Genomic DNA, 24,634 nt, shown 5'->3' on the forward strand with positions numbered 1-24,634 from the left:
ACTCCCTCCCTGTTCTGCCTGCACAGCCCCCCCTGCCCCTGCCCCCCCCCCCCCCCCCCCAGCATCTGACATCATGTCACCCTCACAGTCCCACCCCCTCAGCACGCGTGCGCACACACACATACACATATATATATAAAATACTCTCAACATTCATTCGCACACTGGACTCAGGGACTGCACATTTCACTTTACCTTGCTCATTTGCACTATTCCGCACTACCTCACCTTAACAGCTATTAGTTTGTTTTATACTGGTTATTTCATGTTTACCTGCTATACCTCAAGTGCCCTTGACCTGTTTATTTTATGTCCTTTTGCTCCAATTTATATAAAGTTGGGACAAAGTACAAATTGTAAATAAAAACGGAATGCAATGATGTGGAAGTTTCAAAATTCCATATTTTATTCAGAATAGAACATAGATGACATATCAAATGTTTAAACTGAGAAAATGTATCATTTAAAGAGAAAAATTAGGTGATTTTAAATTTCATGACAACACCACATCTCAAAAAACTTGGGACAAGGCCATGTTTACCACTGTGAGACATCCCCTTTTCTCTTTACAACAGTCTGTAAACGTCTGGGGACTGAGGAGACAAGTTGCTTAAGTTTAGGGATAGGAATGTTAACCCATTCTTGTCTAATGTAGGATTCTAGTTGCTCAACTGTCTTAGGTCTTTTTTTGTTGTATCTTCCGTTTTATGATGCGCCAAATGTTTTCTATGGGTGAAAGATCTGGACTGCCGGCTGGCCAGTTCAGTACCCGGACCCTTCTTCTACGCAGCCATGATGCTGTAATTGATGCAGTATGTGGTTTGGCATTGTCATGTTGGAAAATGCAAGGTCTTCCCTGAAAGAGACGTTGTCTGGATGGGAGCATATGTTGCTCTAGAACCTGGATATACCTTTCAGCATTGATGGTGTCTTTCCAGATGTGTAAGCTGCCCATGCCACACGCACTAATGCAACCCCATACCATCAGAGATGCAGGCTTCTGAACTGAGCACTGATAACAACTTGGGTCGTCCTTCTCCTCTTTAGTCCGAATGACACGGCGTCCCTGATTTCCATAAAGAACTTCAAATTTTGATTCGTCTGACCACAGAACAGTTTTCCACTTTGCCACAGTCCATTTTAAATGAGCCTTGGCCCAGAGAAGACGTCTGCGCTTCTGGATCATGTTTAGATACGGCTTCTTCTTTGAGCTATAGAGTTTTAGCTGGCAACGGCGGATGGCACTGTGAATTGTGTTCACAGATAATGTTCTCTGGAAATATTCCTGAGCCCATTTTGTGATTTCCAATACAGAAGCACGCCTGTATGTGATGCAGTGCCATCTAAGGGCCCGAAGATCACAGGTACCCAGTATGGTTTTCCGGCCTGGACCCTTACGCACAGAGATTCTTCCAGATTCTCTGAATCTTTTGATGAATATTATGCACTGTAGATGATATGTTCAAACTCTGCAATTTTACACTGTCGAACTCCTTTCTGATATTGCTCCACTATTTGTCGGCGCAGAATTAGGGGGATTGTGATCCTCTTCCCATCTTTACTTCTGAGAGCCGCTGCCACTCCAAGATGCTCTTTTTATACCCAGTCATGTTAATGACCTATTGCCAATTGACCTAATGAGTTGCAATTTGGTCCTCCAGCTGTTCCTTTTTTGTACCTTTAACTTTTCCAGCCTCTTATTGCCCCTGTCCCAACTTTTTTGAGATGTGTTGCTGTCATGAAATTTCAAATGAGCCAATATTTGGCATGAAATTTCAAAATGTCTCACTTTCGACATTTGATATGTTGTCTATGTTCTATTGTGAATACAATATCAGTTTTTGAGATTTGTAAATTATTGCATTCCGTTTTTACTTACAATTTGTACTTTGTCCCAACTTTGTGTGTATAGATAGATAGATAGATAGATAGATAGACTAAACACTCATATATCTCTATTTCTTATCTAGAGTGTTTATACTGTTTATATAGTTTATTTCAATTGTTCTATTTTTATTTATTGCATTGCCTGTTTGCACCGTGGGTCAGAGAGGACTGAAATTTCATCTGTGCTGTATGTCGAGCATGTATAGCATATTTGACAATAAAGTTGACTTGACTTGAACTGTGCTGCACGTATTCTAACCATGATGAGGAAATCTGACCACATTACTCCTGTTCTCCATGATCTTCACTGGCTCCCTGTTCACAAGCACATTATCTTCAAAATACTTCTGCTGACTTTCAAGACGGTCAGTGGGTTTGCACCGAAGTACCCAAGTCAGGGGTGGGCAATTATTTTTTCCATGGGGCCACATGAGAAACAGAAAATTTTGTGGAAAGCCGGACCAAAAGGCTGAACTAAATTCTGCATAATATTAATTGTATTTCTTTCTATAAAGCAGTAAATAACATTGTTTTTACAAGCTGCTGACTGGTAAGAGTATGAAAAAAATGAGGTTGCCTTACAAAAAGTCATTTATTCAATCAAATTTCCCAAAACAATGGTTAACAAAATGTGAACGTTTGTACCTTTTTTTTTCCCCCCAGTCACATTCACCCCAAAACACAATAAAGACATCACAATATTGTCTTTCTACTCCACATATCAAGCAAGATGCATCATATTATAATAATGATGCCGTGTCGATTCGGTGTAGGAATCAGATCTACAGATCGGCTCCGGCGCCTGCTGGTGACGTCACACTATGTGATTGGCTGGACCGTTTGAAGGATGACGTACAAGTTTGTGGTTGGTCTGGACAAATTACGGAAGTAGTTATCGCGGGATTAGGTTTCGTGGGATTTCATGTCATGTTCATGTCATGCGCATTGCTTTTTTGTTGAACACAACTTCAAAATAAAAGCAATGCACTTTCAGTCTATGCATGAGGTAAAATTCTAATTAACCTTTCGCGGGCTGGTCAGAATGAACCAAAGGGCCGGCTGCGGCCCACGGGCCGTAAAATGCCCAGGTCTGACCTAAGTGATCTCTTGAGGCTCCACTAAACAAGATGAATGTTGTATTCGAGCAAGGATCCATCTGCGCTCGTCAAGTCCTCAATTCAAGACCAACAGCTACGGAGCATGAGCATTCTCTACATGTGCCCCCAGACTGTGGAATGCTATTCCATTGGAGATACATGAAGCACCGTCCTGTGAAACTTTCAAGAAAAAACTAAAAACGTACTTGTTTAATCAAAGATAGCCATTCGACATTGTTGATCGATATTTTTAGATACAGTGAATATTTTAATATGATGTATTTTTTTCATATATCTCTTTTGTAAGAGCATTGAGATTTACATGGAATGCGCTCAAAAACTTTATTAGTAGTAGTACTAGTCTGCATCATGACTTTAATAAGAGTGACGTGTGGTGAGATGGGAGCAGCACCATGCTCCCCTCTTAATTACACTGAAAGAGTAACGAGTCGAGGTATATAATTGCCTTTTGAGGCTAATGGATTATGGTAGGCCAGGAGTGGGAGATTTGTGCTCACTAATGGAAGGTTGTTTGTTTGTTAGCAGGGAAATGGCGTTTACTTGTTTGAGGGGAAGAAGAGCAAGAGTGTGCCGACTGCGGTCATCTTCCACTTTCTGGTCTTGTCTTGCTTGTAGAAGTGTCCTTCCTTCAGTCTTGCGCACCCAGTTGGAAACGTTGGCCCGGTTGGAACGAGAGCAGTGGGGCTCTTTTATTAGCCCTGCGCTGTGGTCCCAGGAGCTCCTACTTTCTGCTCTATTTCTGAGCCTCATGCTACATGCTGGGAAAGTATGCAAAACCCACATAGTCCCTGACTCTGGCCTTGATTATTCGCTTCCTTCATACAAGAAGCATGTGTACGAAAACACAGTGGCGTGACGAGTGAGCAAAGTGAACCAGTGAAATATTTTTCAACACAGGAAGATAAACTTGATATCTTCGCACCACTGTGTAATATTCTTTTTATTATATGGACACAGCCATAAAAAAATATGCAAGTTAATCAAAAGAATTTTAATTTTGAACTGGTTCACCATTTTGACAAGGTGCATCCAGTCAGCGGGAAAACACTGGACGTGACGTCATTGGAGTGAAATATCGAGAATTACACGTACAGGACACTTTTTCGATGGAATAAAAAGCTTTCTCAAAGGTTTCATTAATTTGGTTTGATAGCATGCAATATTGTTAGCATATCGCTTATCCTACGTGTATTATGTCGCTCTGCCCGATGGAGAATGAGTGTTGAATATGGTTTACGATATTGCATGGTTGTCAAGACATGATGTCACATGTTGGAGCTGATGCAAATATTCAATGAGATTTTTGTGCTGCGCATGTGCAGAAACATTTCTTTGTTCGCCGGCGGCGCCCACAGTAAACTGTTGCAGTGAATTGAAAATGCCATAAGATACGTCGAAGTCCCTTCCCACGCCATGTGGCGCATAGGGCGGCGCCGATCTCGGTTTCCGTAGCCCTCGGCCTCTCGCCTATTACATAGCTAGGGTTACAGTGGGGGTTAGTCCTCTGGTAACTGCGAGAGTTTGACTCCCCACTTGCATCTGTATTGCAGCGTGCCTTGCCAGACGGCAGTGGGTACCATTTTTATGATGGTCTTTTGTTATGACCCAACCGTGAGTAGAACTCGCGATCTCCCGATCGAGAGGCGGACACGCTAACCACTAGGCCAACTCGCAGTCCATAAGATACGTATTACACACACAACTTCTGCACTAGTGAGTGCACTGGATATTGCTAAGTAACCCCCCTGCTCTTAATTTTTTGTAGAATTGATAATTGTTCCATCAAATGTGTATGTATAATAATAATAATAATAATAATATTGGCTGGCTTTTTTTGTGCTATATCAGATATATTCCATTCCGCTAGCATGATATTGAACTCATCTTTGACTCATTCAGTATCATGCTAGCTGAATGGAATATATTTGATATACCACTCAACGCCAGCCAATATTATTTAAATGTGACTCACATCCATGATGTATTTTAATATGAAAAATGCGAGTTTTTCAACACGAGAAGAGAAACTTCATATCTTCAAGCCACAGTGTGATATTTTTCTTATTATATAGACACCTTCACAAACAAAGTCCCCAAATTTATCTAAACGATTCCTTGATTTCCTCACGAGTGACAGAGATTTATGTCACAGTTTTGGTTCTGCACGTCCCAGATGTAGCTCATATGAAAAATACGACTGGCGTATTTCCCAGTAAAATGCTTGTCGATATAATGTATGATTATATGACGTGCTTTGCCTTGATGCAAACTCTTGCTGAGCACAATAAGTGTGCTGTAAACCGCTCCTCTCTTTAAAATTAGAGCCTTTCTCCTTTTCATCCTGTAGTGCTTTATTACAAAGATGCCTTTTCTTCATAATTACTGCTATTTTTCTCTCTCACTCTCTTGCGCGCGCGCGCACACACACACACACACACACACACACACACACACTCTCTTTGTCTTTCTGGCTCCAATGTTTTCGTGCACTCTCTTGTTCTGTCTCTTGCAACTCTCACTTCCTGGTCTCTTTCTCTAACTTTCTCAGAGTTACTCATTTTTAAACAATGAATAAAGAATGCAAGGAAATAATTTGCCTTTTGAGACCAATTTGGACTGGTTTAATTTTACATGCGGAGGTGGGGCAACGTAATTAATACTGGTGAATCTGATTTTTCATCCTGTCTGAAGCCATACTGTCAGGATTCTTTCTTCTGACTTTGCATTCCTGCATCTCCCATTGTTTACCTACTGAAAAGGACATGTTGAACCACCCCTACTAACGTACAAGTCCATTGTGTATAAATATTCAGGCATTTCTTGGCGGCACAGTGGTGTTAAGTGGTTAGCACGGTCGCCTCACAGCAAGAAGGTTCTGGGTTCGAACCCAGCGGCTGGTGGGGGCCTTTCTGTGCGGAGTTTGCATGTTCTCCCCGTGTCTGCGTGGGTTTCCTCCAGGTGCTTCGGTTTCCCCCACAGTCCAAAGACATGCGGTTAGGTTAATATGGGATGCTTTGGGCTGAGGTGCCCTTGAGCGAGGTACCGAACTCCCAACTGCTCCCTGGGCACTGTTAGCATGGCTGCCCACTGCTCTGGGTATGTGTGTGTGCTCACTGCTCACGTGTGTGTGCATGTGTATGTTCACTGCTTCAGATGGGTTAAATGCAGAGAAGAATTTTACAAGTGTGTGATCAATAAAGTTGTGCTTTCCATCCATCCATCCATCCATCCATCCACCAATTAAACCTTTTTACCTCTAGAATGTTCCAAACCAAGTATGTTTGTTTGTTCTGTAAAAACAAAGTTTATCAGTTTGAACATTAAATATCTTGTATTGTATTCCATCAACTATAGGTCAAAAAGGATTTGAAAATAATTCATTATACATAATACATAGTGGGTGGCACGGTGGTGTAGTGGTTAGCGCTGTCGCCTCACAGCAAGAAGGTCCGGGTTTGAGCCCCGTGGCCGGCGAGGGCCTTTCTGTGCAGAGTTTGCATGTTCTCCCCGTGTCTGGGTGCTCCGGTTTCCCCCACAGTCCAAAGACATGCAGGTTAGGTTAACTGGTGACCCTAAATTGACCGTAGGTGTGAATGGTTGTCTGTATCAGCCCTGTGATGACCTGGCGACCCTGCTTTTCACCCGTAGTCAGCTGGGATAGGCTCCAGCTTGCCTGTGACCCTGTAGAACAGGATAAAGCGGCTAGAGATAATGAGATAATACATAGCTCGATTAAACAACACTTGAAGGGGGGGACCTTAAACATTCCTGTTAGGAGAATTGGTTTGATAATGCGCTGATGGAAACTTTGTGGATTCACAACTAAGTGTCCTCTGACATGTGGAAGCTAGCTATCACTTGAAAAGAGTTGCAGGACGATCTGATAGCAGCAGGAACAATAATTACACAGAGAACAATAAACGGCACCACAACAATCACCTCCATTCCAACGTCCCAAGCAAAACTTCTCTGCTAAACAAGATGTACGGAGTACATCTCAAAGCATTTAGACACATCATAACTCTTTGGGAACAATATAGTCTGATCAGACGAAAGAAAAATAGAATCCTCTTATAGTTAGTCACTGAGTCATATTTGCAAAAAGGGTTGCACATATGAGCCTAAGAACAGCATACCTGCAGATATGTATTTTGCAGTGTGTCCCCTAAGTTTACTGTGGGTTTTTTTTTTTTGGGGGGGGGTTGCTGGATGAGGATGGTCACCTGCAGGACCCCTCCCTGCGGCTCCTTTACAGAGTGTTTGGACCTGAACAAAAGTTAAAGAAATCATATTTAAGTCTTCACATTTATTTTAGAACAATAATTAGGACAATTTTTACAATAGAACTGCACTCCTGTTTTTATCCCCCGCTGGCCAAAAGGCCCGAAGGGGGATTATGTCGTGGTGATTTCCCGGGACAGACAGATGGACGGAAGGGTTGATTTCACCTTCTGAAATCAACTCCTCTCACAATTTTTGGAGGAATTTCACCAAACTTGACAGGATTCTTTGTTATATGTCGGCAGTACGCATATTATTTTGTTCAATTCAGTCGCATTTTACCAGAGTTACAGCCCTTGATTAACAACCTTGTACTGTCACAATTTCATGAAGGTGTGCTTGCCTTCTGACATCAACTCCTCTCACAATTTTTGGCTGAATTTCTCGAAGCTTGGCGAAAGGCCTTATGTGACGGTAATACACATACTGCAATTTAATTTTGTTTTGTAAAAATTTTACCAGAGTTTTGACCCTTGATTAAATAACTTGTACTTTGACAGTTTCACAAGGGTGTACGTTCTTCTGAAATCAACTTCTGTCACAATTTGTGGTTGGAATTTCACCAAACTTGACAGGATTTTGTTATATGTCGGTTATACGCATATTGCAATTTCGTTCAATTCAGTTGCGTTTTACCAGAGTTATGGCACAGTTGCCAGCGGGGGATATCGTGGTCTCGGAGCACACACCTGGCTAGCCCAAGACTGGACGAGATGGAGGAGGGAGATCGTCGATGGCCTATGCTCCAGGAGGAGCTAAGCTTGCTGTGCCACAGGTCCTCCAGGAAGCACTTTGAATACAGTTCAAAAGAATTAGTTTGGAGTAAAGATGTGATGCGTACGTAGTATGTATGGAACTTCAGTATGTTGGCAATGAGTGTATTGTGAAAACGCGCCTTTTCTTTTTCTCTGCAATTTGTATGATTTGCTGTCTAAATCGGTCACAGTTACTCTAGAGATCCTCCAGCAACATTTACTTAACCAACACGCTCCCAGAAAACCTGCAGTCTGTCCTCTTTTCACACCAGTAGCGGACACGTGGTATTTTTTTTTTTTGCCACCTTTCACACCTACTTCTCTTCATAACTCTAGTGTGTGTGTGTGTGTGTGTGTGTGTGTGTGTGTGTGAGTGAATTTGTTGCAGGCGTTTCTCTGTAGACTGCTCTCGTTCCTGCTCATTGGTGTAGAACTCTCTTCCTTATTAGAGTCTCACCGCTGGCATTTGGCACCTTGTATGTTTTTTTTTTTTTTTTTCCTCCTCTCTCTCAGTAGAAGAGTTGTACGCGCTGTATATCGTCCCTCTCTCCTCCCTTCTGTCAGGGTGCACAGGCTGTTCTGTGAGGATCCGTCATTCTCACCTTCACTCCTAAAATCCATGCATGCTGTATTTTGAGCGTAGGCATTCCTTAATTGCTACAATCACGCACAATGTGCCTGAGAGAGACACTTTGATCTTCCCTTCTCTTTCCTGCTTTAGGTCTGTCATTTCGTTGGTATTTCTCGCTCCGTTTTTGTGTCTCTTTGTTACTTGCAATAACGCCACTTCAGAGGAGTCCTACGAGGCTAGTAGGGCATGATGATTGACCTACTCGAACCTCAGATACTTTGACAGTTTCCAAAACCTTCTGAAGACCTGAATGTCCGATCGTTCCGACCGTTCAGTGTGTGGTGCAGGATAAGCAGCAGTAACGCACCAAACATGGATGAAGTTGAGCTTTTTATTTATTGATTTTTTTTTTCTTTAATGACCTTTTTAATACATATGACACTGTTTTATTTCTGTGAAGCTGACCTGACAGAGTTGTGCGGTTATTGGGAAATAGTCCATGATGTGATTCATTACTACCCTGAACAGCACATCCTGAAGTCTTTCATTTCTCCTGCATTACAGTCATTAGCCAACAATTGCAGTTTTAATTTATTAATGAATGACATCTTGCTTTTTAACAGTTTATAGTAACATTTCGTGTTGTGGAACATCCAGGGAACAAGTTGGTTCCTGTTATCACTTACATTATGGCAGCTACAAACAGTTTTCATCACTAACCTCTCTTTTTCTCTGTTATTAATACAACAGACTGAAATTTGTCATGTTACTGAGATACTGGAGAAGCAGTGTTGTAGTCAAGTCACTGAGGCCCTGTCCACACGGCAACGGATTCAGGTGAATCCGATACAATTGTTTATCGTTTCGGCCTGAATTCCACATGACACCGGCGTTTTGGGTGCCCCAAAACGCAATCTTTTGAGAACGGGTTCCAGAGTGGAAAGATCTGGCAACGTTGCCGTTGCGAAGTCGTCTGGATGAGTAGAACGGATTTGTTTACGATGACGTCACAACCACATGACTGTGAGTGCTTCACGCCGGGTAGAAGTGTAACGAACTCGATGCGAGTTGTCAACAAATCCTATAACTTGGTTCATGAAACGCGCTTACAAAATATTTTCACTGTGAATATTTATTGTGTAATGGTGCAAAGTGAGAGAGAGAATAGCCCTTAGGGCAGAGTCAATCCCGCCAGCAAAAATAGGGAAAAAAAGGAGCGATCTCACCTCTTCAGATGTTGGTTTAAGTTCTACAATACATTCCTCAAAAAGGGCGTAGAAGAACAAATTAATCCATCAACGTGTAGCATTCAATTTATTCCGGACCATTAAAGACGCTGCCTTCCGCGTAGAATCATACGTCATCCCCGCCGCCATATTGGATGGGGCAAAGCGGAGAATAAAGATGCCTCATTCATGTGCTGCGTTTAACTGTACCAACAGGTTTACCGTCCAAACGAGATCACATGGGATTACCTTTCACAGGTGAGACTGGAAAAATACTTTTCATTGTATTTGGTCATTATAACAATTTTACGAACAGATTTTTCTGACTTTGTGGCTAATATGAAGTCTTGCGCATAATAGTTTATGCGCATGCGTCCTTACTTCTTCTATTGTTCTGGTGTCTCCGAAGGGACTGTCTTACAGCGCACCTAGAGGTGTGGCATGTGTATTGCATCGTTTTCAGCAAACGTTGCGTTGCCATATGGACCTGATATTTTACTGATCGTTGCCCATGTGGACGTGATATTTTTTTAAATAACATCTCGTTGCTGTTGTCGTGTGGATGTAGCCTAAACCTAGAATCCGAGAACAAGACTCCATCCGCACCATTTGACGGTGGCCGTTGCTGCCTTTTATGTGAAACCGTCTCTGCTGCTGTGTTGGACTAACGTTACTGCTCGACTGCCCTATTTTAGTTAACAGGCTACAGATAAAAAGCTTGTTCATCGCTCAGCAAGCCCCGCCCACTATCAACAGGGCAAATAACATGAGAGAGGGTTAACACTAGTTAGTTCATCGCTCAGCACGCAAGCTCTGCTATCAATAGAGCAATGAACGTAGTGTGTTCCTTCCTTCTCTGGGTGAAGTCTTGCCAAATGATGAGTGAAGTTTGAGGTCGTCCCCGTCGTCTCCCTCAATAGTTCTTCTACATATGGAACACATAGCAGTGCACTTTTTCCCACTGTATGAGAAGTTTGTATAAGTAAAGCGGACAATCCTCGGGGCTTCTCTCCAGGCATTTTAGCGCCATTGATGTTAGTTTGTTCCTGAACATGACGTATGAACAGGTGAATGTGCATTCTCTTGCACAAAATTAGTCTAAAAATTCATGTAGATATAAATATCTTATGCCAAATTATTATGGCATGTTATTAAAAAAAATTTCAAGTCCTCGTCTCCAATTTACAAGTCCAAATGCAGTTAATGCACAAGTCTAAGTGCAAGTCATCAGTGCAGAAGTCCTTAAAATTAGGGCACGAGTCGGACTCGAGTACTACAAGCCTGTGGAGAACACAAGTACTCTGTTCTGAAACTGACTAGCTGTTACAAAGCATCGACACTGGAGACTCCTTCCATAAATGTGAAACATTCATCAACAACGATTTTAAATCTTGGTTAAATATAATTTATTTATTTGTTTAAAAAAAAATCTGACTATCATACAAGTCCTTGTGAATTAGTTGTTACTATAGAAACGATACCACATTACAATGATTTGCAATGATAAATATTTTATTTAAACAAACAAATGAGCTAAAAGGGCAGGATTTCAACATTTTTTTGCTGCTACTTTTTTGACTCCGTGTTGATGTAAAAATAACGTTCCAGAAATGTTTTCCCGACCAGTCTACACCAGCTCGAAAACGAGCTTTAGTTATTGATTGACCAGCCTGAGTTTATGCAACACTCTGTACACTTTATGCTTGAATGCACCACTGAATGATGTTCAGAGCAGCAAGATCCATCTCAGTAGTTGCTGGTATACAAAAATAGTTAATAATAGAACAATGAAGCAGGAGATGAGCAGCTTCTGGAGCTGTGAGCTGGATATAGTGGTGTCCGATTGTGATGCTGTCATCAGATCCACCTGATGTGAAACAGGGACACGTTTTCTAAAACTGAAACCTCTTCTCAGAAGAACGGGCGTATTTCTAGCAAAGGAATCTGTACTGGGTCCAGTACATCTTCAGTCTCTTTGCTGACAACTGCTTGGTCAAGGATACATGGCTGTGTGACCTTTGCAGTGTGATCTCGGCCCTTTGAAAGGAAGGCAATCCTTTTGAAGTGGTGGGAGAGTTCAGGGCGCGTTAGGCATTACTTACTTCTGACATTTCATTCTTCGGGCTTCAGACATTACATCCTAATGCATGAACACCTATTTGCTGGAGAAGGGCTTTGTGGGTAAGAGCTGCATGCGGAGGTGCTTTTTACATTCTTGCAGTCTGTGCGGTCCTTCACAAGCTAAATGCACATTGTGTGTGTATGGTGCTTGCATGCACCAGCCTTCAGGTTGATGGAGATGCATGTCTGGTTGCATAACCAGAAAAAAATTTACTTTTTTCTTCTGTTGGGTTTATGAAGTGTTTTGGAGTAATGTTGCAAGTACATGTGTAAAAGAGAAATCCACCACCTTTATTTATCAAGCACAGACTTGAGCACAGTGAAATGTCAACATTTAACCCATGTGAAGCAGTGAACACGTACCCAGAGCAGTGGGCAGCTATGCTACAGTGCCTGGGGAGCAGTTGGGGGTTATGTGCCTTGCTCAAGGGCATTTCAGCCCAACCTTCAGGCCATAGCTGCCTGCATAGAAACCCACACAGACACGGGGAGAACATGCAAACTCCACACACAAAGCCCTCCATCGGCCCCTGAGCGCAAACCCAGAACCTTCTTGCTGTGAGGCGACAGTGCTAACCGCTACACCACCGTGCCGCCTTCCTCCTGCATTTCATGTTTGTCAATTTAAATCTGCAGCATGACATTTCAACCCCCACCTTGTTTGTTCTGTTATTATTCGGTGTCTTCATGTGACACTGCCCCTTAGTGTACACACTCGCATTACGTACAAATGTAAGCGTGTCCACACACAACCGTGATGTGTTTGAGATGTACGCGCTCAGGGAAGACTCAATCAGCCCTTCTGCGTCAACTGCATCAACTCTGGAAAGGCGGACGCTGGAGATGCATTCAAGACGCATGTCGGGACATTTCAGGTTTGAACAGCTGTCTGTCTCAGTTTGGTCAAGATGGTGGTTAAAGCCAGGTCTAAACCCGGTTATATTGATCCTGATGCACCACAAACGCACTCGGTTCATCCATCCGCAACCGCTTAAGGCCAATTTATGCTGACAACCCAGTCCTCGCAGATAGCGTCGCAGACAGTGTCTGCGTAGCCCCCCCCACCTTCGCAGACGCTCTGCGCGCACCTCCCAAAAATTGTGACCACCGCAGAAGCCTCGCAGACAGCGTCACAGACAAGAGGGCTCTGATTGGTCCACTCTACATCCGCTGTACACGCACTTCCGCTTCCCTACTTTCCCGGTTTGGTTTGTTTTCACGACCGGCATTTTTAAAAACACGAGCGAAGATGGAGCAGCATGAAGAGCGGTTGATCGAGGAAGTGAGGAAGTATGTACATCTATACGACTCCAGTTCTAGTCATTATAAGTAACCGGAGGATAAACACTCCACTAACCACGCCCACCAACTACTCCTAGCGATTTCGCGACTTCGCGCCCCCTTGCGTTGTGGCGGTGAATAACATCGCGCACGCCTATTACTCCCCGCTCAACGATAAATTACAACTGTCTGCGAAAAGCTATCTGCGAAAGCCTTGTCGCAAGAGCATGCAGAGGCCTTTATCCTGTGCAGGGTCGCAGGTAAGCTGGAGCCTATCCCAGCTGACTATGGGCAAGAGTCAGGGTACACCCTGGACAAGTCATCACAGGGCTGACACACAGAGACAAACCACCATTCACAATCTCATTCACACCTACGGTCAATTTAGAGCCACCAATTAGCCTAACCTGCATGTCTTTGGACTGTGGTGGGGGGAACCCATGCAGACACGGGGAGAACATGTAAACTCCACACAGAAAGGCCCCTCGCCGGCCCCTGGGCTCGAACCCAGAACCTTCTTGCCATGAGACGACAGTGCTAACCACTACACCACACTGTTCAGCGAAGCCTTTTACTCTTTTGGTGCCTCTAGAGACCACGGGTGGGGGCGTAAAGAAACACAGAGCTGCTGGTATCTACACTGATCATGGCCACTGTAACCACAAGATAAGATTACTATTACCTGCTGTGTTTGTGGTTACTGTACTGAAGCCTCTTATCCCACACACACAGAGCCACACACACGCCCACACTCATTTCCATTATCAGCGGCCACACAGATGTGTTTTCCCAAGAGAGCACTGGAGTTGACATTGTGTCAGTTTCTCTGTGGTGCCAGTCTCCTGGCTGCTTTTCCTGCTCAGCAACAGCGTGTTTATCTCCATGCTATGTTCCCAAACACTTTGGCACAGAACCTTTTCTCTGTCTTCTGAAGCATTCTGAGTTCTCGAGTCTTGGTGACAAATGCGGAGAGTGATGTAATCCTCTCATCTTTGTACAAGAGGAACAGTGACAGCAGACAGCTGTTGAGAGAAGACCCGAACGCCTCCAGAAGCACAAACCCTTCCTCGCTCATCTCGCCTCTTCTGGCCCGGAACCTCCGCGTTTCCTCTGTTTCTGCAACACCCTGCAGTAATCTGCACTTGACCTTCATCCATGATTCACCCCTCCACCTCCTCTTCCTCCTTTCAGACTGGTCTGGCCTGTTGAGTCGGCTCGCAGTTACAATATCTCATCGCCGCTCGGGTTTCCGCATTCCCGCCCCTACAGCCTGCATGGTGTGTAATGAGTTGGGTGTTCTTGTGTTGTACAAAAAATTTAAACAGACAGTTTAAACACACACGCACAGGTAGAGGCTTGCATGACTACTCCACCTGACTCATCTTAAGTAAATCTGCTCACCGACTGACAGGCTGAGAAGCTGCTTTTGTTAATGTGACAGGAAGTTCTAAGGAAAATGGGTTTGATTAAGTCCAGAGCCAGATACGCCCAAGCACTCTGACCTGTCGGCTTCAAACGCAAGAATACAGACCTCTGACTAGAACTCGATGATCCATTCAGATCAAATAGGCTCACAAGTGACCATCAGTCAGCGTTTCCTGTGGACTTTCCCTTCAACCACAGTACACAATAGCGCCTCTGTGGCTCTCTTTGTGAACAAAGTTTGGCCTCGTCTCTGCGTGCGTTACTGTAAAGATGTACTTTATTCTACTTCCACTTAACAATAACTCGATTTCTGCAGAACAACTGCAGTGTGGGTTTTGTTTGTTTGTTTTAGAAGAGCCTGTGGCTGTTTGAGACAGGCTCATACACGTCTTTCTTTAATCAATCCAGCTGTCTCGGTGGTTTGGCCAAAACCCTTCAATTAAATTTGAAAAAAAAAAAAAGCCACGAATTACAACGCAATGTTACAGCAATCATTTCCTTCCCCAAGGCCAATTTTAAATCCAGTCATTATGTGTAGTGTCTTTGTGCTCAGATTTGCTATGGGCTTTTTAATTTTTTTTTTATCTGAATAGTAATATTTGATAGAGCTCACTTACTTCCAAGTGGGCCAAACTCAAAAAGGCATTTTCATTAAAATTGTTAACACGTGTATGGGATTCGAGTGGTATTTGAGCACTGAGCTTCCCCCCTGAGTATGGATGTTGATACACGTCAAATGCCGTCCAGTTTTGTGACGTGACATGTTTCTTGAATGCTTGGGGATTGTCATGCTGGAACAGGTTTGGGCTTGACCTATTAGTTCCAGTGAAGGGAAATTGTTCCGTTGCAGCCTACAAACAGATCAGAGATATTTGTTCTTCCAACTTTGACATACGGATTTGATGGTCAGGTGTGTTTACAAGCTTTTGGACGTATAATTAATTCTGAAATTCTAAGATGAAATCTGTCTGTAGGTTTCGAGAGGACCTAAGAAGCCTTATTGCAAAAGAGAACATAACATTTACTCTTCTGCAGTTGTAAAGTCAACAGTAATTGAAAATTGGTGTTGAGAGAGCGTGTAAACAGTGTGAAAGACGTCAGTATGAGCATGTCATGAATGAGCACAGAACAATCTTTATGATTACAGCAGCAGATCTTGGGTCCATGTCTGCAGTACGCAGAGGAGATTATACGGCATGCTGAAGAAAGGCTATGACGTGGGCATAAACTGTTTGGGGAAAGTGCACATTTTTAGTGGATCCATTATCCACAGCGTCAGAAAGTCAGTCATGCGTTTAGGTATCTAGCGTGTAAATAAATTTAAAAATGGAACCTTTTTTTATATTTTATTTATTTATTTTTTAAAGCACAAAGTTGTTGCAGCCAGTGGAAGGGGCGGAGCCACTATAGAGTATGAGAATCCAAAAATTCAATCTCCAAAAAAGACGTTTCATTTCCTGTGAAGGCTACTATGAGGTCTCAAACCAGAACTACTTTTTTTTTTTTTTTAGTACGAAATGTTTGTTTATTTGGGCACAACCTACTCAATTTCACAGGGATGAGAGTTTTCCGCTTTTCGGTGGATTTCCGCTTTTTCTGAGTAAAAATCAACCTTTTTATATTATGCCAAATCTGTTGAGATTTTTTTTTTCATTTATTGAGGGGGGTTGGGGTATGTTCCTTCGTGATACTCAAGCGTAATTTATTCCTACGATGATGTTACATGTTTACATTTTCGCCATCTTTAGTCTCGCTAAGTCTCGCGGTAGAATGCGTGTTATCTACAATGTAATTGGCCAAAACATCGCTGGCGAGAGCATGATAGCCAATCATAACAGTTCTTACAAGAGTGTGGGAGAGAACAAAAGCCAATCATAACAGTTCTTACAAAAGTACCCGCATCTGTTCTATTTTATCGAAACTTACACATGTTCATCATCGCTGCGCTTCAAAAATACGTTTGTCTTTCGTATCGGCTTTTTTACTCAAAATGCCAAATACAATTGACAAGCGAGACGAAGCAAAGGTACGTGAAATCAATGCTGGTATAAAAAACAGAGAGGACTGACACGCTCTTGTCTTTGGCCAAAAAGCTGAAGAAGTCGAAATGATCAAATGAAAATGAGAAGTGACTGAACTATAAATAATTGTATAAAGTGTACATAGACATTATCCCATAAACTTAGCATTCGTTTGATTTAGTACATTGGACATGTATATGATAGTCAGTGAATCTGAATTAACGCTGAGAGTTTTGAAAACTTAAACATTTCAAAAGACTTTTTGAAGAAATCATATGAGGACATGGGGAGAAAAGGTCAGTCACCCTAAAATTTTATTTAATATATGAACATTTTGATAATTAATAAAACTTAAGTTTAATGTGAATTTAGTTTGTCGTTTTTGTTGATCATGAATTATAACCATACCCTTGAATGTAGAATGTGATTTTATCTTGAATTCAAACAATACTCCTATTGATTTGAAACATATTTTCATGTAAATATATAAAAAAGACAACAGATATATTTTTTTTTTAATCTACTACAGCTCAGATTGCAGGACAAGTGGTTTGTAAGGCCTTATTTTTCAAAATTTTCTTGGGGGGGCATCTTGAAGCCCCCCCGTTGGCTTCGGGCACCATCTTGTTTTCTGCTTTTTTGATGACCACCCACTCTCATCCCTGATTTCATGGTTTCTAGTGAATAGTGCACACTATCGAAGATACAGCTTTGGTGATGTCTCACTTGCTTTACAAGACCCTGAAGTACCTTGGACATTATTAATTCATGAACACCATCTTGAGTTGCACCTGTGTACGTCCAGTAAAAGTGCCGGTTTGGGCTCAGTTGGCGCCTGATAAGGCGGATGGGCCTTTGGCCGGCTAGAACACTGTGCTTCTTTAACTGATTGAACCTCTGGGAGCACTCAACTGAGCACAGTGGTGTGTAAGCCCCAGGGTTGTGATCACAACTGATTATCTGTAATCGACTTAAGTGGCCTTCTGAGAGCATGCTGTCGTCTATCTGTGGCCTCTGCTTCCATCTGTATTTGGTACATGGGATTGTTCATGCTCGAAAGAGCTCCTTTTGAGGGAAAAGGCAAGATGTAAGCGAGTGGTGGGTGGATAAGATGGGGGGGGAATGCCCTAGCAGGGCATTCAGTGTATTTTTATAAAAAAAAAAGTCAGTAGTTCAGCAAGTCCAAATGCATCAACTTGAGCAGATCCTTGCGGTTTATAAAAATCACATAATTAATGGTGTAACTGAAGAAAGCCCATCATACCAAAGACTAGCTACAGGGCTAAAGAAATTAGTTGAAAGAGGAGAGTTTTCACAAAGCTTAGAATGTAAGTTTTATTTGCCCTCTCTCTCATCTGATTGAACTGACATGGTTTGTAAAAAAAAAAAAAAAGAAAGCTGATGATGAACCGAATTAGTAAAGATGAATGGATGGTCATCTGTCAGAACCTGCTGTATCTGATCTGTTCAGAAGTAGGAATGTGGAGCACTATTTATGAAGCAAAACAACCTCAAATCACCTTAGTAATAGTTATGAACTCGTGCTTGATGGCTAAGCTTTAAAAGGTAACTGGTGTTTACTTTAAAGGTGCAATTTGTAAGAATTTGGCCACCTGGTGACTTTATACTCCACATTCCAAGCAAATAGGAGCAGTATATTACCAGAAAATTATGGTGTCCAAGAAACAAGGAAATGAACAATCCATCCACTCAACCCCCAGACCCCCCCACCCCACCCCTCCCTTCCCTTCCCCAAACACACCAATAGCACTCATGGAATTATCACTCACTGAATATAGTGTAAAGTTATTATTATTTTTTTAAGTCAATCCAATACTGGGTTCATACAACCCAACAGCCATCATATTAAAAAAACAACAACCACCGAAAACCCTACTACTCACGGACAAAATTCGACCAAACTGCTGAAATTCAAGAGAGGCAGTCAAGATAACACTGGCATCTTATCTTCACATGTGGCATCAGATTATAGTTATTTATAGCTTGCTTAGCTCAGGTTTTAGCAAGAAAACATCCACAACAAGAAGGCAGTGACAACAACTCGCACATTAGTCGTGCCTGAGGCCACTACGGGTCATGACACTGCAGATATGAAACCTTTTTTATTAGTCATGTGACCTGATTTAAACATGCTGTCTATGACTCAAAAATAATCACACAGCTGAATGTTTTTGAATGATGTGTTTGGTTTCATAACCGGCCCAAAAAGAGGAATCGTCATAGCTTTGAGAATGTGCTCTTGCAGTTGCCGGGTTGTGAGTTGGCAGATCTTCCACTCAGGATTGCAGTAGTTTCTGTGAATTGCAGTGACCCATTTGCTTTGCTTTTTATCCCCCGCTGGCCGAAAGGCCCAAAGGGGGATTATGTTGTGGCGATGTCCATCTGTCTGCCAGTTCATCTGTCCTAGGAAGGATACTCTCTTTCTGAAATCAACTCCTCTCACAATTTTTGGAGGAATTTCACGAAACTCGACAGGATTTTTTGTTACATGTCGGGAATACGCATATTTGCTATTTCGTTCAATTCAGTTGCATTTTACCAGAGTTATGGCCCTTGATTACCAAACTTGTACTTTGACAATTTCATCAGGGTTTATTAAGCACTTATAGCTTAGATATAGTTGCCAGCAGGGGATATTGTGCTCTCAGAGCACTCTTGTCTTTATCTTTTAGTTTTCAGCTGTCTTGTCTCATGCCCCTTTTCCACCAAAGCAGTTCCAGGGCTGGTTCGGGGCCAGTGCTTAGTTTGGAACCGGGTTTTTTGTTTCCACTGACAAAGAACTGGCTCTGGGGCCAGAAAAACCGGTTCCAGGCTAGCACCAACTCTCTGCTGGGCCAGAGGAAAGAACCGCTTACGTCAGCGGGGGGGGCGGAGTTGTTAAGACCAACAACAATAACAAGACCGCGAAAGATCGCCATTTTTAAGCGACGAGAAGCAGCAGCTGTACAAACGCGAAGTCATCTATTATTATTATTGTTGTTGTTGCTGCTGCTGCTTCTTCCGTGTTGTTTTTGCTTCGATATTCGTGCCAAGGTTTATGCAAACGTAGCGACGTAACTGACGTATACAGCGATGTAATGACGTGGCTTCTCTTAGCACCGCGAGCTATGGAAAAGCAAACTGGTTCTCAGCTGGCTCGCAAGTTGAACGAGTTGTGAACCAGCACCAGCCCTGGCCCCGAACCAGCCCTGGAACTGATTTGGTGGAAAAGGGGTAACAGAGGTTAACATGTATGCACTGCCAGTGATGCAGTACTTCTCTCATTTTGGGCTGAGGGCAGACTGAACACTACAGTGACTCAATATCGCCTCTAGAGATACAAAGTGGATGGTGCGTCCTGTCTCAGAGCTAGCTGGTTAGCATGGTAACTTCACTAGATATCTCCGCAGCACAATACACATGCGTCTTTGACATGTCAGAGCTGTTTCTTCACATTCTGTTGATTAATTTTACGAAAAAATCTTTTTGAATGTTTGCAAATAAAATTCTTAGTAATTCTTAAAGGCACATTTACGTTGTCAGCTGTTTATGAGGACATTTAGTCAGGAAGGAATTTACGTAATTGAACATTAAAAGTTTTTTTTTTTTTTTAAACAAAGGGTGTAATAATCACACAATTTGGGTCAAATCTCAAATCGTTGCCTTCAGAAATGAAATTGTATCGAGTGCAGGCCTGAGGTTGAATTCACCCTTATTGAATTCCCCTTATAACTGATATATGCAGTGCTCCTTAACCTACTTACAAATCCAGTGGTGGGCAGGGGATGTCTGTCTGTCTGCGTGCATGCACGCATACGTACACAATTGCCTTGATTTACACTTCCTCGATGTGTGCCTTGCTTATATAAGCAAAACCATTTTATCAGAAGCCTTTCTAAGTACAGGCTGTGTTTCACACTGTGTTCGTGTGAATAGGCCATAGTCTGCTTCTGTGTCTAATTAGCTTTTGGCACTGGATTAGTATTGTGTATTGTACTGTTGAGAACGGTGTGAGAACGCCCAGTCTGCCTCTGGCTCTCTTCAGCTCCCTCTGAGTTTTCTGAACACTTGTGTTTATGATCTTGTTTGTTTGAAATCCAGCCTAAGGACGTATCTCGGATTCCTTTTTCTGGGAAAATAGGGTGTCATTTTGAAGCTGCAACCTGCAAGTCAAGTGTGCAAATGAGCTTTGCATGTGTACCACCCTGATTGTGTAATTATCGTTAATCAAAACGGATCTGCTTGCCAGGAGGAAGCCCTCGCCTTAGCCAACCTAATGCACGTCTGCTAGTTTCTGTGTACTGGAGAAAATCTTTATGTAATTGCTTCCTAATCAGGTCTGGAATTACTCTGGATCATGTGACATTTTATGACCTTTAGTTAAAAGTTTTAGTTCGTAGTTTTCATGGTTAGTTTCAGCTTTGGACTTTTCACTATGATATGTCTGAGAGAGAGAGAGAGTGTGCAAGAGAGTGTGTGTGTGTGTGTCTGCCATTGCTTTCTGTGTTCTTTCTTCCTTCGTCTGTGTCTGTCTCATCTGTCTCCTGCTCAATGTGTATTTTTATTCTTTCTTCACAATGCATTGCACATTCAGAAGAAGCAGTGTGTAGGTATTGAAAACACTAAAAACCTCCTCAGCCGGCTGCATGCCTCCTCCTTTTCCCCTCTTTGTTGATTGTTTGCAGCTTTTGACCGTCTTCAAGGGAAGACAAATGAGACGATGACTGGTTTGATCTTTAAAATTGCAATTATGTAGACTCGGATGATGAATTTATTATTTATTTAAATATCACTTGGCTTGTACCCCTTTTGAAAGGCTTTAAAATAAAAAAAAATTCAAAGTATCCTCAAAGTTTCTTTTGAGATTTTGAAACTTTTCTCTTCTGTTTGGTGTGGGTGTTTGTGTTTTTTCTTTCCTTTTTTTTCCCCTTCAGCTTCTGTTCCATTGTTCCGTCTTGTCCTCTGTTTGCTCGTCTCGTCTGGTCTGCGTGCGTCTTGTGTGACTGCATGGTCTTGGTGCACGACAGGGGTTTCCAACTCTCTCTGCTGTCCTTGTTTTGTCGTACTGTAAATTAATAACTGTGTCTCCTCTCTGCAGGGGACGTGCTCTTTCAGATGGCTGAGGTCCACCGGCAGATACAAGTGCAGCTAGAGGAAATGGTGCGTTATCTTTAATCTTCTCTCCAGTTGACTTTCCTCATGCCCTCCAGATGGCCTCTGGGTTTATAGAATGTGATATCGATCTAGATTCAGCCATGGTCATGCCTGTAAGGCTGTTCATTGGAAATAAGAGAGCTTGAATGTTTGATATCTCTCTCTCTCTCTCTCTCTCTCTCTCTCTCTCTCTCGACAGCTGAAATGCTTCCACACTGAGCTGCTTTCAGAGCTGGAGAAGAAAGTGGATCTGGATGCCAGATACCTGACTGTGAGTTTCCTCAATACACACTCATACACGCGCACACTTTCAGAAGGTTCTAAATAGAGAAAGAACAGTCTGCACATGAGTGTTCTCCTGATGCTGCACTATAGAAGCTTACTGCACTGCACCGAGACACTCGGTCTATTCTCATGGCAACAGAAATGACTGACAGATGGCTTTCATACAGCAGCAGATTACTGTTTTTTTTTTTTTTTTTTTTAAATATTTTTTTATTTAAAAAATAGCGTATTGTTTAAGCTGTTAATATTGCAATGGTGCAGCAACAACTTCAGGTTTTATTTTCTTCATTCAACCGAGATTAAAGGATATGTGCAGCATCTCTTGGATATCTTTAGAATGAGTAGGCAGTGGGAACGGAGCAGGGTGCTGCTACAGTATGGGATCGCATAACAGGGGGGAGGTGGGGGGTGTTGCTTGCCTTTGTACTATATTGTCAGCCAGAGCAAACACCCAGCCTTTATTTCATTATCAGAACAAGACAGTGGTGAGTGTTTCTTGTAAACATCATTGTTTTGAGTTAATTGGGCTAATCAATTGGCATGAGCAAATTTATTTATTTTAAATGCATGCGAACATTTTGGTTAAAGGACCCATGGCATGGTGGTTTGTTGATGCTTTAAACGGGCTCGTGGAGGTTTCCGGATGTTATATCCGCAGCCTTTCTCGAAATGAACCCTCGGCGCGTAGATATAGCCTCCTGGGAGAAAGCCCCATTTCAGCGCCTTTCCCAGTGCGTCGTTTCGCTAATGAGAAGCATGGAGGCGGGGAAGGGTAGAGGGTGGGGGCGGGTCTTATCATTAATATTCATGACATGTAAACGTGTTACCTCTGATTGGCTAACAGCACTGTGACGCTACCTCCAGTGGGTCAGAACAAGCGGATGTGGGTGTCTTACTATGGCGAGAGAGAAGGAACAAACCGCGAAGGGAAAAATACCACGCGCTGACGTCATTAAGGTGCGACGCGAGGAAATAAAATAAATTCAACAAATGTTTGGGTTTTTACTGAACAAACAAACAAATAAAATGAACGAGTGACTTAAAAAAAAGAATGTGGGTGTCTTTGTAAAAACTGTTTTGATTGGCTATTATAACAGAGCATGCTGCATGCTTTTTGGTTTTGTAGCGCAGAGTACCTGGCTAACTGCAGGAAGCGGTTAGCTGCACAGCTAATGTAGCCATTGCAAGGCTAACGTGGCACCGATTTTAAAACACGGCAAAACGACTTAACAGTTATACACTTACTTGTTCGGTGTTTGAGGCTGATGCGGCAGGGATGCTTGGTACGGACCCAGGCTTCAGTGACAGTTGATGTGCAAAACCTGCCCTGTACTGTCCCAAGTTGTGGAAACATTCATCAGGAAAATGCTTCCGACAAACATACACCGTCTTAGGTAGACTCGACGGCGTATTATTGGAGTAAATAAAATTAAGCCACTGCGTCTTCAGGGGCTCTCCCGTCGGCAGTAAAAACAGACTCCTTTCTGTGTTGTCACATCCATGTACAGTGCAACTTCCATGTTTGGTGGCAACTTTTGAGCTGGGCGGGCAATCCATACAGTGGGTGGGAATCCAGAGGGTGGGTGTGGGGATCATCTCCCTTGCTGACGTAGTAAAGGGAAGAGCCTATCAACGCGCCATTTTGACGCGCCATTCTCAAATGTTGACAAATGTTGGGCATAGTTTGGTTTACACATTATGAAATTTCTAGCCACTGGGGTGACTTAAGAAGGTCAGAGGAACTCATTTTAACGTTAAAAAACCTCAGAAAGTGAAAATTTCGTGCCATGGGACCTTTAAAAGTCCAACTACCTAACGTACAGATTGACCAAGTGAACAAGACCACATGATTGATATTTATTTAACAGTTATTCCTCAAAATCGAGTCATACATGAGGTGATAGCCGAAGAGGCTCGTAGCACCGAGTTGGCTATAAGCAGGGATGAGAGTTTTCTGCTTTTCGGCGGATTTCCGCTTTTTCTGAGCGAAAATCAATATTATGCCAAATCCGTTGAGATTTTTTTTTTTTATTGAGGGGGGTTGGGGTATGTTCCTTCGTGATACTCAAGCGTACAACGATGTTACATGTTTACATTTTTGCCATCTTTAGTCTCGCTAAGTCTCGCGGTAGAATGCGTGTTATCTACAATGTAATTGGCCAAAACATCGCTGGCGAGAGCATGATAGCCAATCATAACAGTTCTTACAAGAGTGTGGGAGAGAACAAAAGCCAATCATAACAGTTCTTACAAAAGTACCTGCATCGTTCTATTTTATCGAAACTTGCACATGTTCATCGTCGCTGCGTTTCAAAAATACGTTTCTCTTTCGTATCGGCTTTTTTACTCAAAATGCCAAATACAATTGACAAGCGAGACGAAGCGAAGGTACGTGAAATCGATGCTGGTATAAAAAACAGAGAGAGGACTGACAAGCTTTTGTCTTTGGCCAAAAAGCTGAAGAAGTCGTCGAAATGATTAAATGAAAATGAGAAGTGACTGAACTATA

The 24,634-nt window shown here is 42.5% G+C and overlaps 1 protein-coding gene across 6 annotated transcripts in view; it reads left to right on the forward strand.

Annotated features, from left to right (window-relative positions):
* baiap2a (BAR/IMD domain containing adaptor protein 2a) overlaps positions 1–24,634 on the forward strand; it is a 175,431-nt gene that overhangs the window by 105,198 nt on the left and 45,599 nt on the right. For all 6 annotated transcript variants that reach the window (XM_060901710.1, XM_060901716.1, XM_060901711.1 and 3 more), the window contains exons 4-5: positions 21,785–21,846; positions 22,040–22,111. In XM_060901710.1, the coding sequence (XP_060757693.1) occupies positions 21,785–21,846; positions 22,040–22,111 (134 nt within the window). The remainder of the gene's footprint in view (positions 1–21,784; positions 21,847–22,039; positions 22,112–24,634) is intronic.

This window comes from Neoarius graeffei, chromosome 20, assembly GCF_027579695.1.
Source record: "Neoarius graeffei isolate fNeoGra1 chromosome 20, fNeoGra1.pri, whole genome shotgun sequence".
In the NCBI taxonomy this organism is placed as follows: Eukaryota; Metazoa; Chordata; class Actinopteri; order Siluriformes; family Ariidae; genus Neoarius; species Neoarius graeffei.